At 43.5% G+C, this 19476-nt stretch overlaps 1 protein-coding gene across 2 annotated transcripts in view; it reads right to left on the reverse strand.

The window, feature by feature from the left end:
- Positions 1-4566: 4566 nt before the first annotated feature.
- The window catches only part of LOC147432492 (uncharacterized), a 102515-nt gene continuing 87605 nt past the window's right edge, over positions 4567-19476 (reverse strand). For both annotated transcript variants that reach the window (XM_086492415.1, XM_086492416.1), the window contains 2 exons: positions 6202-6242; positions 4567-5283 (listed from right to left, as the gene is read on the reverse strand). In XM_086492415.1, the coding sequence (XP_086348541.1) occupies positions 4942-5283; positions 6202-6222 (363 nt within the window). In that variant the 5' untranslated portion in view covers positions 6223-6242 and the 3' untranslated portion in view covers positions 4567-4941. The remainder of the gene's footprint in view (positions 5284-6201; positions 6243-19476) is intronic.

The raw sequence follows: 19476 nt of genomic DNA on the forward strand, positions 1-19476 counted from the left end.
ATAAGCTTTGTAGTAGACTAGAGTGTAGGATGGCTTTCTTGGATCACTATCATCCTACTGACTGAAGCCATATCAAAATGGAGTGCAAGGCCCGTAAGTGTGGACCACGTTGCAACCCCACAGGTGTACTGACTTGCTGTAGATAGCGTAGGCATCCACCAAAGAACTTGCAGCCAAACCTGTTGTGCTATGGGATAGTCTCATAGACAGTGATGTTGGGTCTCAAGTGGATGCAACACAAACTATCAAGAAGCCACTGTGCAGCAACCGAAATCTCAATATGTGGTAACAACCTACTATGCATTGCGCAAAGCATATCTAGTGCCATATACACATATACGTGTGTGTGTGTGTGTGTGTGTGTTCACTTATGAAGCCAAAATTAGGAAAAGCATCATAGAATAAGAAAAGAAAAAACACCAATCCACAACACATAGTTGATTTTGCACGAGTCACTCTCAAAAAACTTCATGTCCTTTTGAGTTACTTGCACAGAGAGAGAGAGAGAGAGAGAGAGAGAGAGAGAGAGAGAGAGAGAGAGAGAGAGAGAGAGAGAGAGAGAGAGAGAGAGAGAGAGAGAGAGAGTCTAAATTGATAAGTTTTCCTCAATGCTAACTGACCTCTAAACTTGAATAGGAGACCTTTCTAGAGTCACAATACCATCTTTGTCTATTTTTCTCCCTTTGTTTAACATCAAAAGCAATCTCATGGGCTACATCTATTCTTATGGCCAAATTCTTTTACTTGAATCCATCTTGAGCATCCTTACATGCTTTTACATCATTGAAGAGAAAAGAACCTTTTTTTAAATAAGCCTTGCTTGGATAAGGCTTCATATTTATTGGAAGTGTTACTTGCTTAGGCAATAAAAAAGATATGAACACCGGGAAACTTTAACATATATGCACAAAATATTTTCCTTTACAATAAATACCAAAAAATGCTATTCACCTAAATTCAAGAGTGCAACTGCTAATATGCAAATGCTAATGTTCAAGGACAACTTAATCATTGAGTTAGCACCAATCCAAGGACAACTTAATCATTGAGTTAGCACCAATCCAAGGACAACTTAATCAAAACTCACAATTAACTTTGCATGAGTCACTCTCAAAATAGTTCATGTGCTTTCCAGTTAGAACTTGCATCAAGGGCGAGAGTAAGAGAATGTAGATTGATAGAATATTCCTCAATGCTAACTGACCTCTCCAACTTGAATAGGAGACCTTTCTAGAGTAAAAAAACCATCTTTGTCTACTTTTTCCCCTTTGTTTAACATCAAAAGCAGTCTCATGGGCTACACCTACTCTTATGGAAAAATTCTTCTACTTGAATCCATCTTGAGAATTCTTTCATGCTTTTACATCATTGAAGAGAAGAGAATGCTTTTTAAATAAGCCTTGTTTGGATAAGGCTTCATATCTATGGGACGTACATCAATGCCCTACACAACATTCCAAACACCCTTTGACACAAGAACATGTTGCATAATGTAAGCCCACATTGGATAATTGTCCCCATCTAGCTTATCCTCAGTAGCAAACATCTTGAATACGTATGTGTTGTTGTCAACCATGGAGAGTGCCTACACCTGATGTGAAAACTGCACGAAAAGAGGAGAATCAAAGCGGGACTAACACGTCTATATAGAAAAACCCAAGCAGAATGTAAGGGACATGTAATGCAAAAAATGGCACTGACAAAAAATTATGTACAAAAGGATGAAATTGCATGCACAGTACTGCCTATAGTGAAAATGAAGGCCGAAAGGAGCTCACACCCAAATTGGAGAAACCGAGCAAGGGGGTGCTATGATACCAATTGTTGGAAATAGGATTGCAGGGAAACATACACAGCTTGGAGAAGATGAAGAAGCTCAAGACACACAACAGAGAGTATGTATTGCTTAGTGCACAATGGAAAGATAAGTTAGCCTTATAATGATGGACGTATATACAATGCACGAACAAAAAAAAAATCCTAGTGAGGGAAAAAACTGCCCCAACAGTCCTAAGTCGCATCACTACCACATATGTATGGTAACACCCCTCTAACGTATACATAAATGTTATTCACCCATTGAAGAACAATCACTAACCTCTCTAAATTTAGATGATGAGAATCTAAATTTTCCTTTTGTATAATAGCTACCTTGCACATTACAAGAATGGTTTGGCTTGCTTTATCTAGACAAGGAAAATAGGAGAGATCAATGAACCCTTGTATTTGGCTAGTACAATCACTTGAAAACATAGTTAATTTTGAAACAACATCAACATGTTTATATGTAAGAATGTTAATGTTAGCTCTGTATCTCTAGCCAAACTTTACATCATGAAATAGCATAGAGGCTGTAGTGAATGGGTCTAAGAAGAAACATAGCACTCAAGAGGGAGGAAATGCATGGCAAACATGCGACAAGAAAGCATAATACATCATTGTCAAATGGCTCCACAACTCCTACATGCACCATTTAGGTGAATGTTCGATTTCCCATGATGCTTAGCACATCTTAGACACATTTTTTGGTACACAAAGGAAAAATATTAAATATACTTGTTTATCAAGCTCTTTAAACTAGAATTAGCCAGTTGTGAATACTTATCCTCTCACATCAACCATGTGAAGAGAATCTTGACCCAGCTAGTAGGCATCAAGATGAAAAGAAACTCCAATTGCCATTCTTCTCAAAATTTTACCACAAGAGCACTCAACTTTGATCAATACACTTGTAAACATTCCAAACCCTAAGATAAAAGATGTTGCTTCTTGTTAAGTTAAAAATTGTCCAAGATTTGCTACTGACAATGTTTCTTGCGTGAAGACAAAGAAAAGAAAACTTTTGGCTCTACATCAAAAGCACCAACTATAAAGAAAGTCGATGGACAATTTTCTTTTTGTGGTAAGCTTTAATATTTCAACAAGGACTGCTACATCTAAAAGAAAATTGCTGCAAACTTGATGGAAGAAGGCATGGAAGAACACGTTGTTGAAGAAGGGGCCTCTGTCAAATAGGCTAACACCTTTTCAATCGAGGATGATTGGGCCGTTTAGACATCACTTATTTCAACCATTCTTTATTTTTTTGTATATCACCCCATGTATGTACTAGAATGAGCATTACATCGGGGATGAGGTGAATGGTGCATGAGGCAATCACTTCTAAGCACCCATAGTCTAATGCTAAGAACATCAATTTGGATGAGGTATGACAAACAAATGATGTCTTCGGGTTGAAGTAGAGTTTTGCGCAAAATCTCAAGAAAGGGTGTTGAAAGATTCACCGCCAATATAATCTAATCTAAAAATGTAAACTGTATGGTGAAAGTTTTTGTCTGTAGCATGCAACCATGTGTTAAGTGACGTTTGAAATTTAGGCCAAAAGGTAGACAACTGAGCACTTATGTGCCAAGGCAAATGAGGAGATCTTGACATGTGTACATATGTAATGTCAACCTAATATGCATTATGCAAGGCATATCTAGTGCTATGTATACATATACATGTGTGTGTGTGTGTGTGTGTGTGTGTGTGTGTTGTGTTCACTTATGAAGCCCAAATTAGGGAAAGCATCATAGAATAAGAAAAGGAAAAACACCAATCCAAGGACAATTCAATCACAACACACAGTTAGCTTTGCATGAGTCACTCTCTAAATACTTCGTGTCCTTTCGAGTTAGCACTTGCATCAAGAGAGAGAGAGAGAGAGAGAGAGAGAGAGAGAGAGAGAGAGAGAGAGAGAATGTGGTTTGATAGAATATTCCTCAACGCTAACTGATCTCCCAAACTTGAATAGGAGACCTTTCAAGAGTCACAAAACCATCTTTGTCTGCTTTGCTCCCTTTGTTTAACATCAAAAGCAATCTCATGGGCTACACCTACTCTAATGGCAACATTCTTCCACTTGAGCATCCTTACATGCTTTTATATCATTGAAGAGAAGGGAGCCTTTTTGAAATAAGCCTTGCTTGGATAAGGGTTCATATCTATGGGAAGTGTTGCTTGCTTGGGCAATAAAAAAGAAATGAACCACAGGAAACTTTGTAACAGAGACACAAAATATTTTCACTTTCAGTAAATGCCACAAACTGTTAAATTCATGAGTGCAACCTCTAATGTTCAAATGCTTGGTATCACTATCAGTGACTTCAATATATACCAAGGAACCAATGAGTTAGCACCGCTCTTGTGCATCCCACACTTGGGTATAGCCTTGGCCACGCGCCATGTGCGGGTCAGCAGGGATTGTATCACTGGGCATTTGGGTTGAGTAACCACTTCAGACCTTACCACAAAACTTGCACCAGTTGATAACCAAATAACTTAGGCTCCTTGAAGATGGGATCTAAAAATTCCTGCAAACCTACTCAATTTTCGCAGAGAAATATGGAACGCTACATTTTTGAAAGAACTTTTTGAACATGCAGGCACGCGCACGTGTGTGTGTGTGCGTGCGCGCGCGCCCATATACACACAACACACCGATACACTTGCCACAACCCTACAAAAAAATACACACATACATATACACAACACACCCACAACCCTACGAAAACCCCTGCATGCTAACAGACCGAAAAATGAGGATTACATCTCAAAAAGCGTTGGGGATTTTGGCATTGACCATGCAACCACCTTTTTTTTTTCACCGTACCATTGTAAAAGTCCCCCCTTTTTTGCATTCCCTAAGTTTAACAAAAAAGCATAGCAGCACTTCATGCCATAATCAATCAAGAATTCTACTGGAGTATGGCACGTCTTACAAGCAGTAGCCAGATCTTCAGGTTCGCTCTCTCATACATCCAAGAGAGAAATTTGATGAAGTGAACCCCAATTTTAATTTGCTTAAGATCAGAGTTGAAGTGTCGATCTGATGAGGAAGATACTTCAGTCAAGTCATGCTAAATAGCACTCAGACATGCAATATGCTCTGCAGCAGCTTCAGCCCACAAAACTAATTCCATGCTCCCTGATGCCATCTACCAGAGCTTTCAATTTTCCATGGTATCGTTGGTCCTTTGTGTAGCTAAAGTGGATGGCAGGTATCTCCTTCTCTTTCAGCCTGTTGGCTAGCACTTGACCAATTTTCGCTGCAGCTGCACAATCAGAATGTGATTCCATTTTCTCCATCAAGTCCTTTTCTTGTGAGCAAGCTGCTGCTGCCACCGTCCTAGTTGGGGTGTGAAAAACTTGAGCAGTAATGTACTTGTTTGAGAAAAAAACCTTCAAAACATACAACTTCAAATAATCTGAGGTTCTGTTTTGTAAAGTCGTCCATTGCACCTGTATAGAACATACCTTTGCCTTAACAAAGCAATCATGCATAGAGAGATGCTTTCAGCGTTGGTGATCTATACAAACACATTAAGACCCAATGTCGCAAGTTATACCTACATGTATCCAGGAAAAAGCCTAGATTTACCTTTTAAAAGAGTGTAAGTTACATCTCATGGTAGTCATCAAGCAAACAGCATAGATATCACCTCCATTGTGCATTGTAATGCCTATATAGTACGACATCCCCATTAGCATTATTCCCACACACGAGCAACTGTGTACAAGGGTTTTCCAGACACAGGTAGACATATTGAAGCCTACCGCTGTCACGTCCCTAAATAACACAGGAAGGTTGAGATGGGTTCTATGATTGAGGTTAAGTGTCATGGATCATGGAAAATAACCGCCATCAGATCAATGTGGTAAACTAGGGGTAAACTGAAGGTCTAGCAGTGGCCAGTGGCCTAGTTTACCAAAGTGATATGATGGGCAAAATTACCCCAAGATCAGTGCTGCCTCATAGGACCCACACATCCCCTTTCAACAAGGCTCATAGCTTGATTCAACAAATAGATGGCTTGTAGGGCATGTATAGCACACTAACATACCAAATATTAACAAAACTTGAGCCAGGTGAGTCGACATGTCCACCATTACAATTTGGAATGCACATGTCCACCGATATGTTGTTAACCATGTATCTAAATAAAACTAGGAAAATCCTAACTTGAATTTTGTAGACTCGCTGTAGTTATGCATAACATGAGATACCATATGCTACATCATGCATAGTATTGACTAAAGACGATAACATCCCCATTAATATCATCAGTGCCCAATAATGGGTGTAGTGGGTATAACAAGAACAATGCAAATTTTTCATGTTCGAGTTTAACAAGTATTCCTTCACTAATTTTCACAAACCTGTGGCACTTGACGAGGCATGACCCAGTTTGAGCAAGCACCTGTTACAAAAGCTGTTTTTAGCAATAAGTTAAGACATGGCCAACTGTAACCTACAAAAGAGATAAAGCATGCACACAGATATAGCTACATCTTCAATAGGTGCCACATTTCAGTACTATTACCTAACAATTCATTGATGATATACTTGCACGTCTACACCGCTCCGCTGCCTTGGAGGAGCCTGCTGAAGTATCGCATTGACTGCGAAGAGTTTGCAACACCTCAGTCCAAATGGTGGATTTAGGGGAAGATTGTGAGTCCATAATGTGAGCACAACGAGCCTTCCACATGGTCCAAAGAGTGATGCTACAAATCGTAGTGAAACTGTGTCCCACTGACTGTCTGGAAGACTCAAGGGCCAGTCTAGCATATCTGTGTCTAGTAGTATCCCATAAGCTGTGCACAAAGGAGACTGATCTGGTAAGCGCCTCAATCTCCATGGGTGGGCAGCTAGCTCTGCTCGAATGATAGCGTGAGGTACGGAGGCCTTGGCTCTAATACGTCGAGAGATCATAGATACCAAGGGCCTCTCCATACGTCTCCAACCATCTTGGCCTACAGAAGGTCCCCATACCTGAACCCCATACATCATAGCTGAGGCTACTAAAGTATCAAAGAGCCATAGCTTTGTCCGAGGTTCCTGGAACTGAGCCTGCGAACACATCCCCTCCAAGCTTCCCAAGGCCGCATAAGCTCTAGTCAATATAGTCTCTGCTGCTCTCACCAAAAGAAAACCTCGGCCCAGTGAAGACTACCCCAAGGTACGTGTATGCATCTGTATACTCCACAGTATCATGACCATATGTGAAAGTAGGTGCTGATCCACTGTGGTGTGGTGTTAAATACCATAACCTTGGTTTTACCAAGGTTTACAGACAATCCGCTATCCTCTGCAAAACTGTGTAATGCATCCAAACGTCGTTGCATACCCTTAGGTGAGTCAGAGATCAACACAATATCATCAGCATATAACAACAATGGGATCCACGTCCCTGCCAGATGAGCACCTCTATCGCTCTCTCTGTCAATGTATTCAGACACCTCATCAACATACATACCAAATAGAGTAGGAGACAATGGGCAACCCTGTTTCACCCCAATAGTGAAGTGAACTAAGTCAGATATTCCCTCCGGGGTGCGTACATGTCCCATCATTGATCTGTATAAAGCCATAATCCCCCAAATCAACACTATGGGCACCCCCATCTCCTGTAGTCTGCACATCAATCGAGCTCTCGGTACCATGTCAAATGCTTTGCGGAAATCCACAAAGCTACAATAAATCCGTCTTCCATGTTAACTGCCCTCCTCAATGATGGCTCTGAGTGTCAAAATATGATCATGAGTGGAGAAACCCCTCTTGAAACAAGCCTGCCCTTTGCCCGTACACCCTCACCCTCTGCTTAATTACTCAACTCCTGCTCAAGAATAGATGCATACAACCGTGCCAATGTGTGTCCAACCATAATAGTGCGGTAATTTCCTGGCTCTGTAGGATCACCTGCCTTGAAGATGGGCACAATAGTAGACAACCTCCAATACTCAGGTAGCTCCTCACACATGGCACGATTGAACAATACTGCAAGAACCTCAGTCCGCATATCCCTAGCATGTATAAAGTGCTCCGCTACTAGACCATCATGATCATATGCCCTCCCGGTCCTCAACCTGTCAATGGCTCTCTTTACCCTCAGTGGTAAAGAAGGTGCTCGTAGATAATGGTCCTTTAGGATTTGGAAGGGGGTCATGTCCAGGAACCATATATAACGATGTTGCATATTGGCCCCACACATCAGGAGAAGTAATCATTGGGGGAGAGGAGTGCTCATGAAAGAGTCGCCATGCCTCTCCCGAGTCTCTACTCAAGAACGTTTCTTCCGTCGCACAAGGCGTAGAGAGAGAGAGAGAGAGAGAGAGAGAGAGAAGACAACGGGCTGCCTCACGCTCATTTGTGAGTGGATTTTCAGGTTTGAACCTTTAATTCCAAGCGTGTCTTCTCCCTTGTCTAATGTAGTCCAATGATTTTGCTCTCATGCATCTCTCTCTCTCTCTCTCTCTCTCTCTCTCTCTCTCACGCCCGGTCAGACTCCTGACCATGGAGGAGATTGATGAGACCCGCCAGCGACCAATGCTGGATCTCTTGTGATCTAGCTATCCCAGCTAGCTGCTGTTCACACCTAGTAGTTTAGGATTCCATAGTATTTTATTGTGACATTTGTTATTTCATTTTTGTCTTTGTTGTCATCTTGTTACTCTGACTTTGACTTTGTATCAGATCCACCACATTGTAACTTTCTGGTCTCATAGGTCACTTTGGCCTTTTGAAGACGTTAATATAACATTTCATTTCATTCTCTCTCTCTCTCTCTCTCTCTCTCTCTCTCTCTCTCTCTCTCTCTCTCTCGACCACGTACAATTTTGTAGGTTCTAATGCGTGTTTGCCAAGGCAAGAGCATTCTAAACAAAAACCAGATTAGCTAATTGCTAATCCCCCACAAATACGCAAAGTTCCATCGCAACATATTGCGAAAGCAAAGAGTTTTCTTGCATGAAAATTGATCCAAACCAAAGGGGAAGTGTCCCATTGCGTGTGGGAGCTTCGGAGACACTCATAGACGTGTTTGCTCGCTCAAAACGATCCAAAACAGCGAATTACAGCGTGTTGTGTTTATTTGCAGGTTTAGGGTTTCGCACCTGCACTACAAGATAACACCAAGGAAGCCTCGGCGAAGCCTTGGGGTGGTTATACAAGAGTTTGTCTGTCAATGACCAAAACAGAAAATTGCAGCATGCTGAAATTCGGTTACAACTCACCACAAACTCCTAGACGTGTACTTTTGACCTACAGGGGTTTTGGCGCCGTCATGCTACCGAAATTGGGTCGAAAACCTGCAATTTCAGCCCTTCACACGTTTGGACAGGTTGGTGAGAGTTTGATGTAAGTGTTGAGAACGTCTATTCTCAATTGAATAAAGAAATACCGAAGGGACGCCAATCTTTGGGGCCTACAGGGTGCCGGTCTCCATTTGCGTAGTGACATTTTGGTCAATGGATGCGTTTGTGTTCTCTCTTCTTCTCAATCCTCTATGTAATCTTAACACGTAATTAAATTAGTGCCACCCTCTACTGTGTACTAGCCGGTTATATGGTTCCATTGACAGGATAATCACTTTCTCTTCAAAAAGTGCAACATGGATTGTTGTGGGTGAAAGCAACACATAGCATATCATTATGGCAAAGAAGAGAGACCAGGTCTGGAAGGGGGATCTTCCTCACATGGCACAAAGAAAGTTCCTCCAACTCTTCAAGAGGAGGACAGGTGGTTTAGAGCTCAATTGCTTAGCTACATGGAAATTTTTCAGCAATTGGTCAAGAACCAAGGATGTAGGAGTTCTTACAGGCTCCTACACAAGGTTTTCAAGCTCCGACACAGGGCATGACTAAGCCATTGCAAGAAAAGGAGATTTCCCATGCACAAGGGTCTCATGATACTTGAGGGAAAGCCCATGTGATTGAGCAACCAACGGTGTCCATTGACCCAAAGCAACCTACTTTACTTGGAGAAAAACCGTTTGTGAATGGTTAATGGACTAATGAATAGGCTATGCATTAGACCCTTCCATTACCTACTTCATATCTTAGCTATTTCGGAGGTGGTTCAGTGTTTCAAGCTATGGTTGGACCTTCCACAGGTTTGCAAGGTTATATGCTAGGAAAGCGTTTGCAACAATGCAACCAAGCATGGTTAACCCAATGTATGGGAACATAGGTGTCCAACCAGGTTTCCAGGGTGCCAATGGCCATTTTCAAATGCATGGAGCACACTTTGGTATGGTCGGTTTATCTCACAGCCATATGCCCAAAATGCAGATATGACATGTAGACCAGGTGATGCGAGTGTTGGAATGGTCTGCATCAAATTGAGGTCAAAGCCTTCAATTGATCATCAATTCCCCTGAAAGTTTCAAACTTTGCTACCTACCCACCTTCCTTGTAATCCTTAGGCTAACTCAAAGGAGTCAAATTGTCATAAACAAGTGCCCAAAAAAGTGGTGCTCCGCTAGAGGAAACTTCACACATGTAAGGCTGCCACTTTCTTGAAAGGAAATGCGCTTCAATGGTGGACCGTATTGTTGAACTAAGGTCAACACCTACAACATGGACCAAACAACTTTTGCACCTGGATGGCTTACAAACACTTTTGAAGTGGATGTGATGACAGCATGGCACGATTGGCCAGTAATCTTCTGTTGAACGTTAATTCCGATGGATTTAATGGCAACAAGAGAGGGTCCCAAGGCAAACAGTTTTCAGCCAAGGGCAATGTTGCAGCAAAGCGTTTTGTGCCTCCCACAAAGAAGCCCTCCACTGATGTAGCTGGCACGCCCAAGAAGCATACTAAATCTTCTTCTGGGCGAGGACAAGGACATAAAAAGGCATTTTTCTAGTAAATTTTTGGAAGAAAGGAAAGCTCTAAGAGAGGCCAAGAAATGCTTCATTTGTGAAGAAGAGGGACATTTTACGAATGAATGCCCACAAAGAAAGTCACAGAATAAGGATGACAAGTCAGACCATGAAGGACAGAAGCCTAAGTCCAATGCAAAATTTTGTGAGAGTGAGCAACGGAGATGTGAGCCACGCGCGCCGGAGAGAGAGAGAGAGAGAGAGAGAGAGAGAGAGAGAGAGAGAGAGAGAGAGAGAGAGAGGGGAACACAAGTGCTCTGCAAATAATTCTCTCAATACACAATGAATGACTACAAGACCCTAACCATTCTATTTATAGAATGTTAGATTGGTGCAAAAAACATAAAAGCCCAAAAATGGCTAAAAATGTGTGCAACCAACCAAGCTCAGAAAATGACCGACCAGACACGTGCTAAAGTGTCCGTCCATGCAATCTACGTGATGTGCGATGGGTGGCCAACCCAGGACAATCACTAGCCATACAAAATGACGAAGTAACGGTGGTGTAACTCTAACACCCCCTCTCAACACCGGATGCTGAGACAATAGAGATGGGTCGAAGGTGAGAAGCCAAAATCCGCTGAGGTACAGCCTTCGTGAAGATGTTTGTTGCATTGTCTAACGTAGGGACATACTCCAAATGAAGATCTCTTGCCAAAACCCGCTCCCAAACATAGTGGTGGTAATGCACCTCAATGTGCTTTGTCCGAGCGTGAAAGATAGGGTTCTTGGCAATAGCAATGCAACTCTCATTGTCACACAAAAGACGAGTCGTAGCAGTCTAGGGAAAACACAACTCTCGTAGTAATCTCCGTAGCCATATGGCCTCACAAGCAACATAGCAAGCTGCTCTGTACTCCGCCTCTGTGGAAGATAGCACAGCTATGGGTTGCCGCTTACTGCTCCATGAAATGGGTCTCGAGCCGAGTGTGACAACTACTCCTGTAGTAGAGCGCCGAGCATCTGGATTTCCTACCCAATCTGAATCGCACCAACCAAGTAAGGTGCGACCATAGAGCACACCACGGTCCAAAGTGCCGTTGATGTACCGCAAAGTACGTTGGGCACACTAGGTCGGGTATTGAAGGAACTGAGGATAGAAACTGTGTAACAGATGTCAAGTCGGGAATAAGTCAGCCATACGAGGCAACCAACAACATTCCTGTACTGCTCCAGGTCAATCCATGGGGAAGGATCCTAAAGCGATATGTTCTCTCCAAGCTCAAGAGGAGTGCCAATCGGTCTGCAGCCTGTCATCTCGAATCTCTCCAAGATAGCCTTCACATACTTCCGCTAAGAAAAGAAGATGCCTTCGGTGCCTGAAGGATCTCGAATCCAAGAAAATAGTGAAGAAGCCCAAGATCAGTCATCTCGAAACGTGTCTCCATAGCTTTTATAATCGACTTGATCTTGCTGACGAGATCGTCCACATAGACAATCACTATCGCAACCAAAGAGTCATCAGAGACAACATAACAGTTGGAATCTAATGAGGTACGCAATAACCCCCAGCTTCACGAGAAACTGGTCAAGTGTGAGGTACCACTGTCGTCCAGCCTGCTTCAGTCCATACAATGCTTTCCACAACTAATAGATCCAATCCTCCTTGCCTGGTATACGAAACCTAGGAGTTTGCTCCACATAAACTTCTTTATCCAAATCTCCGTTTAGAAAAAGCAATTTTGACATCCATCTGGAAGATAGGCCAACCAAAGTTGGTTGCAAAAACACTGTGCGTAGTCGTGCGAGCGGTGGGAGCAAAGGTCTCGTCAAAATCCATGCCTGGTTGTTGTGTGAAACCCCGAGCAACAAGTCTCGCCTTGTGTTTGTCGAGGTAACCATTGGCCTTGTGCTTTGTCTTGAAAATCCATTTCGTAGAAACCACCTTCCGCTTGTTGGGCCTAGGAACCAAAGTCCAGGTTTTATTCCGCTCGATAACGTCCAGCTCTATCTGCATGGCACGCTTCCACCAATCATGCTGGGGTGCATCCTCCACCAAGGAAGGCTCAACTGGTGAAGCCTGAATCAAGGACATGAGTGCAAAGTTCACGAACTCTGCGCCGTCATAAACTTGCCTCTCCTTGAGGCGTGCAGAACGTCGAGGCTCTCCAGGTTTTGGCCAGTCCGGTAACTTTGTGACTCCAGAGGAAGAAACCATAGAGTAGAGCCAACCAGGTCCTAACTTCTCCTTGCGAAGTGGGACCGCCTCCACCAAAGGAGAACCATCATCCATATCAAAATCAGAATCTGACATGGCATGATCAGGGGAAATAACTCACTACAGTGTAGAGGGTACAGGGAAAGGTGTAGGGTTGGGATCAGGTGAAGGAGGTGGGGGAGGAGGAGGTAGGGAAAGTATAGGCTTGGATGCTGCCTGTCTACAGGTGTGTTGAAAAGCTCCATGAAAGTCACATCACGGCTACCTGTGGTGGTCTTGGCGTCAGGATCATAAAGCCGGTATCCATCAGACTCTCGTGAATAGCCTAGGAAGATGAGCTTCTTCGACTTGAAGTCTAACTTTTATCGCTTCTCCTTTGGCACATGAACAAAGGCCGGACACCCAAAAACTCGAAAGTGTGAGACCGAGGGCTTGCGCCTTGATAGGAGTCATGTCCTGCAAAGCATGAGTAGGAGAACGGTTCTGGATGTAAACCGTCGTGTTACATGCCTCCGCCCAATAAATCTGAGGTAAAGAAGCATGTGCGAGCATCGCACGAGCCATCTCCATGATAGTCCGGTTCTTCCGCTCAACAACTCCGTTTTGGGAAGATGTGTAGGGAGTAGTCAGCTGGCGCTGGATGCCCTCTGACTTGCACCATTGTACAAAGTCCTTTAAGGTGAACTCACCCCCTCTGTCTGAGCGAATACATTTGACATGCAAGTCCTCCTTTTCGACCATCATCTTCCAATTTTGAATGAAACTGAAAGCCTCCGACTTGAGCTTTAAGAACGAACCCCATGTGTACCTGCTGATCATCCACAAGCACAAGTAAAAACAATGAGCGAATACATTTGACATGCAAGTCCTTCTCCTTTTCGACCATCGTCTTCCAATTCTGAATGAAGCTGAAAGCCTCCGACTTGAGCTTTAAGAACGAAGCCCACGTGTACCTGCTGAAATCGTCCACAAGCACAAGTAAAAACTATGAGCCAGAAAATTAAGGAGTGCTCATCGAGCCACATAGATCAATGTGAACAAGTGCGAGTGGTGCCGAAGCTCTATTGGATGCTTGCTTCAGAAAGGCAACCCTGTGTTGCTTGCCCATCCGGAAAGCCTTGCATATGCCTCATGAGGAGCATATCGCTGGTAAACTCTCCACCATAGAGGTCCTAGCAGCCTGCTGAAGCTGCTGATATCATAGATGTCCAAATCGTGCATGCCATAGACAAGAAGACTCCGTGGTCCAAGACAGAGGAGCAGTGAGGCTGTATAGGGAACCATCGCTCTCACCTCGTGTAAGAACAGTATGTATCGGATCAGAAATGATAATTGTGCCACTCCCAAAGTGTATGTCAACTCCCTGAGAGTTAAAACTCGACACAAAGAGGAGATTGAAGGCCATGTCCAGGACGTTAAGCGCCTCTACTGAATTGAACTTCGGGTCTGCGGTAGAACAGAAGAGGGTAATCTGGCCTGTGCCAGACACTGGAATCTCATGGTTGTCACCCATAGTGACGGTTTGCCCATGAGCCTCCCTGAGAGAGCTAAACCAAGACTGTTGGGGAGTCATGTGAGTGGTGGCTCCACTGTCAACAACCCAAGTACCTGACTGCGATGAAGCAAGAGCGTGGCCCGTCTCGTTGGAACAAGAGCGGTCCCCGCCGTCTCCTGAGAGGCTACAACTGCAGTCGAGGTTGTCTGTTTCTGTTGGCCTCTGCGCGCTTCCTTTTTCTGCATTCTGATTCTTTGTGCCCTTTCTTGTGGCAGTGGTAACATTCGATGACCTTCTTCTTCTTACCTTTACCTTTCTTGTTGCCTCCTTGAGCGATCAAAGCTCCTTCTGCATCAACAACACCTCCCGCTTTGAATGCGTAGTGCCCCTCGATCTGTCTGAGGGACGAGAGAATCTCATACCAGGTGGGAAGGAGGTACGTCCAGATGTGAGCAAACTCTGAAAGTAGGGATCAAAGCGTGGGGGAAGCTTGAATAGTAAGAGGTCAGCCATGCATGCCGAGGTGATGTCGCCTCCGGTAGTGACAAGGTCGTCCCAAATTTCCTGCATGCGGCGGGGTCAATGTCACGAAGACGTGGCAATTGCTAACTTGAGTTGTTGGTTTCTTTCCGATGATTTTTGTTTAATTTTTGGGACCCTCTTTTTGAAGTTGCAAATGGCCGGACATTGTATGGCCAAAGTGAAACAGCCGACGGCCGAGACTTTCACCCGCAGTCAGAAAGGGCAGGTCACCGGAGTTGGCCTGGCCAATCGGCATTGAAATCTGAGCAGTAAAAGGGTGTCTAGGCTTAGTTCAAAGGCATTTAGGCCCCTCGCGACACTTATAAGTTGGTGGGTACTAGGAAATTAACTCAAAACAGGCATAAGGGACACATGGCGGCTCCAAGCTGATTTGCCAGAAGCATCAGCAAGAGGGGGCGCCCATTTCAAGAGGGAGGGCTGATTTTCACTTAGGGAGTGCTACAATGTGTGTGAGTAGTGGGTGCAGATGCTCACAGCTTTAATGGAAAGCTTGCCTTCTCCCTTGCTCTATGTAGCGCAACAATTTGCTCTCGCGCATCTCTCTCTCCCCTTTGCACATATGGTAATGCCCCTCTAGTTGGGCTTCTCAGATGACCATGTACAGTTCTGGGGGTTTTATGCGCGTTTGCCAACGCAAGAGCCTTCTGTACAGGAACCGGATTAGCTAATTCACGTACGCACAGTTCCATCGCAAAGGAATGCAAGAACGGAGAGTTTTCTCACGTGAAAACTCGTCCGATTTACAATGGAACTGTCCCATTGCGTGCGGGAGCACCTGAGACACGCGTAGGCGTCCTTGCTCCGCTCGAAACAGTCCAAAACAGAGAATTACAGCTTGTTGTGTTTTTCTGCAGGTTTAGGATTTCGCACCTAAACAAAGAAGCTATTGTACAGGTAAGATATGAGCAGTATGAATGCTATCAAGAACAGAGTGCAAGTCTACCGGACTACGCAGATATTCGAGGACAAGTACGATCAAAGTTAGAAGCTGTGATTGATGAATTTATTGTGCACGATGCTACCTTCTTATAGGCTAATGATGAAGACATAGTTGAAGCTGTGTATGCAAAGTTGGGTTTTGCAGATGTTGTGCATGAAGTAGAAGTCTTTGAGGGTGAGGCTTTACAGCTTCAGGATACGCAGGGTGAATTTTTCAAAGAATCTACACATGCAGTTCGGGATACACAGAATGAATTTTGCAAAGAGCCTATGCATGCAGTACATGAAGAAAAGAAATCAAGGGAACAAAACAGTGAAGTGGCTAAAGCTCAAGAAGAAATTTTGCAAGTAAATGAGTGAAACCAAATTCAAGTAGACATGCAAGAATATTCGGTTATAGGTGATACTTTTGCTACTGAACCAGAATTAGAGCAAAATTTTTCTGGTGCAGATTCTACCATATAGGTGATTGAAGATACTGGTACAGGTTTTGCCAAAGAGTTGATTAATGATACAGATGTCATAGGTCAAAGCATGGCTATTGTTGAGAGCAGCAAGACCATGGATTTTGGTATACCAGATTTGCCGAATTTGGATGTACCAGATTTTGAGGACTTGGCTAAGCAAGAGTATGTGCTTGAAGATCTGCAAAATATTGATTCAAAGGGGGTGCAGACTCCTTCATTGACAAGTTTTTCTGAAGCACAGTTACAAAAGTGGAAAATTGGTCTTGAATGTGATGATAATGAATCAGAGGGGGTGCAGACTCCTTCTTTGAAAAGTTTTTGTGACCTAGAGCTACCGATCTGGCAGACTGATCCTGAATTTGATGATGGTGATTTAGAGAGGGAGCAAACTTCTTCTCTATTGACAATCTGCGACACACAGCTCACACTAAGGCAGAATGATCATGACCTTGATGATGCTGATTCAGAGGGGGTGCATAGTGAAATGCAATCTCTTGTTGATGAATATGATTGGTTTCATTGTGCTGATGATACAGACAGGGCAATAGATGAAATTTTCAATGTGCATGTTGAACTTTGTGCTACAGAAGTGCAAAGATATCTGGATGAGGGTGCAAGACTTGAAGAGCAATTTACTGCAGATGCGTTTAGTATGCATGTCATATATGAAAATCCTTGTTTATTGCAGCAACCTGAGATGTACAGGATTGAGAAACCTTCTGAAGCGGTGGACCTAGATCTTATGTGCTTACTGGACGAAGCTTTGGAAGGGTTCTCAAACACAGATATTAAGGATATCAATCAATCCAGTTTTATGCATTAGCCAATTTGTTCAGATTCAGTAGATGATGAACTTATGCAGTTGTTAGATGATGCACTACTTGATTTTGAGCCTCTACGAGATAGAGAATTGTTTTCAGATGCATCTTTTCAGCTTAATGAAGAGGATTTTATCAGAGACTTGATGTATTCAGATATGCATGATCGGAATTTCAATACTAATGAGAGTGAAGCTGCACTGCCAATGATTTTACCTGTGATTGATGATCGACAATTGGATGAGCCAATTGCACAGGGGATATGGCAGTATCTGATGCTACCTGATGCTATATGGAATTTGATGTTACCTTATGATGTAGGGGATTTTGAGCTAGCTTTTGACCCAGGAGGTGACAGAGATATGCATGGTCCTGGGCAATTGACGTATATGCCATATGATCCAGGCGGTTTGTGGATTAATGTATGTTTATGCTTTATTGATTGGAAATTCTTGTATTTTCCCTATGATCCTGGAGGATGGTGCAAAATTTTTAAAGGAATGCTCACAGTTGGGCAAATGATTAGTTTCCTGTTTGATCCCGGGGGCTACTAAAGTGCCAGACATAGATTTGAAGAGTACCAACTATCCTATGTAGCAGGTTGCATGGTACAAGGTTTTGTTTTCTAGATTATGCTAAGTTAGAAGAGTGTTTGGTTATGCATTTAATAAGATAACATGGCTGGCTTCCAGCTAACTTCTTTGGACAATTAATGAAGTATCTTCACATCTTTTGAGTTGGTTCTGCTAACAAAACTTGAAGTAAAGGACTTAACGGCCATTCCGTGTGCAGACAGAGTAAGGCATACTTGAGCTTGACAGGGTTCCTTAAAGAGAGCTTAATGGTCAAGCCGTGTGCATCATTAACTGGAGCACTTGAGTCTGGCGGGGTTCACTAAACAGGTTATCCATGATTGAATGCTTTGAAGATACGGCAGATACAGTTCAAAGATTTTTGATTGACAACTACCTAATGATCAAGCTAGTACATTGATGATAGGGTATAAGCCTTATTTCATTTTTTGTACAGTTATGTGAGTCTGATGATGGGTAAGGAGCTTAAGGTACCTGTAGCAAATGCATATTAAAGTGCTCTTGGCACAGACCGGAGGCTGTGCAGGTTCAGAGGGGGTGAATGTCGTGCAGCTCCGCTGCCATGAAGAGAAAAAGAGAAGAGAAATGCAAGTAAGCTTCTTTAAAGCCTACACCTTTAGTGAGCAGTGATCAGGGCTTGTTAAAACAAGCCAAGCTTAATGATTAATGTATGCCAGATGAGGCTTAAAAGGGCCAACAGATGCCTTAATGATGCCAAAAATGAGTATGCTTGAAGTGAGCACAGATGGAAGATTATGATATAGAACTATAGTGCTTGAAGTGCTCTACCGGCTTGTCTTTACGGCTCGTCGATAGGAGCTACGATGAAGAAGTTAAGGCAATTTAAAGTTCAAGTCGATTGCAGATCCATACCGGATTGGGCAACTGCAGCTGAGGTGACAAAAATGAAATGAATGCACAGGCTTGAAGTGCTCACTTCGTGGAGCGCGTCAGTCTTTTCAGATCAGTGGTGATCGGAGTCCCGATCGCCAAGATATTAGCCGTTAAAGATTCACCGGGGACAGGTTCCATGCCAGTCTGGTCCGCTCGGTCAGTGTGCCAATTGGGGGTTTTGGAGCCTTGCCAGGTGCTGTGTGTGTTCAATGCAGCGTATGAAGTCCATAGGAAGTGACGGCACGGCAATTTCAAATCGACGACAGTTATTAGCCGGAAGGAATCTCTGTGGTGCTCACGGAAGTGCATTAAGTTTGATGAGCCTTCAAAGTCCAAAATTTCCATTTATTGCAAATTATGCCGAAAAGGGATGCGGCTTAGAAGCCGCAAACTTTTTTAACCAAATGAGAGGGAAGGACTTTCACCGAATGCAATCACTTATACTTGCATCTTGAAGGCTGTCAGAATTCATGATGATATTGTCAGTCAAGGACTACTCGAAAGAGATGTCGTGCTTGGCAATGGTTTGGTCGACATTAAGCTATGCGTGCCCAAATGTGATGTCCTTATAAAGGTAGCCCGCCCACAATAAAGACTCAAAGGCCGCCCATAATTGGGTAAGGAAGTGTCCACCCAATTAATGGAGGGTTTTAGTGTGTAATTGAAAGAAAGAAAAGGATGCCTGAGGCAGGCAGCGTGGGGAGCGCAGAGAGGAGGAATGACGCTCGTGGCGGCTTGCAGGGTGCTCTAACGAGCTCGTGGTAGAGACGTAAAATGCTGAGGAGGCCATGGTGCTCCCTTCCGGCACCAGTGGGGTCGTCATCGGCGCTGTCGAATTTCGCGCTGCCACGTCAACAAGGGA

The sequence above is a fragment of the Adiantum capillus-veneris genome, chromosome 20, assembly GCF_014529385.1.
Source record: "Adiantum capillus-veneris isolate H3 chromosome 20, ASM1452938v2, whole genome shotgun sequence".
In the NCBI taxonomy this organism is placed as follows: domain Eukaryota; kingdom Viridiplantae; phylum Streptophyta; class Polypodiopsida; order Polypodiales; family Pteridaceae; genus Adiantum; species Adiantum capillus-veneris.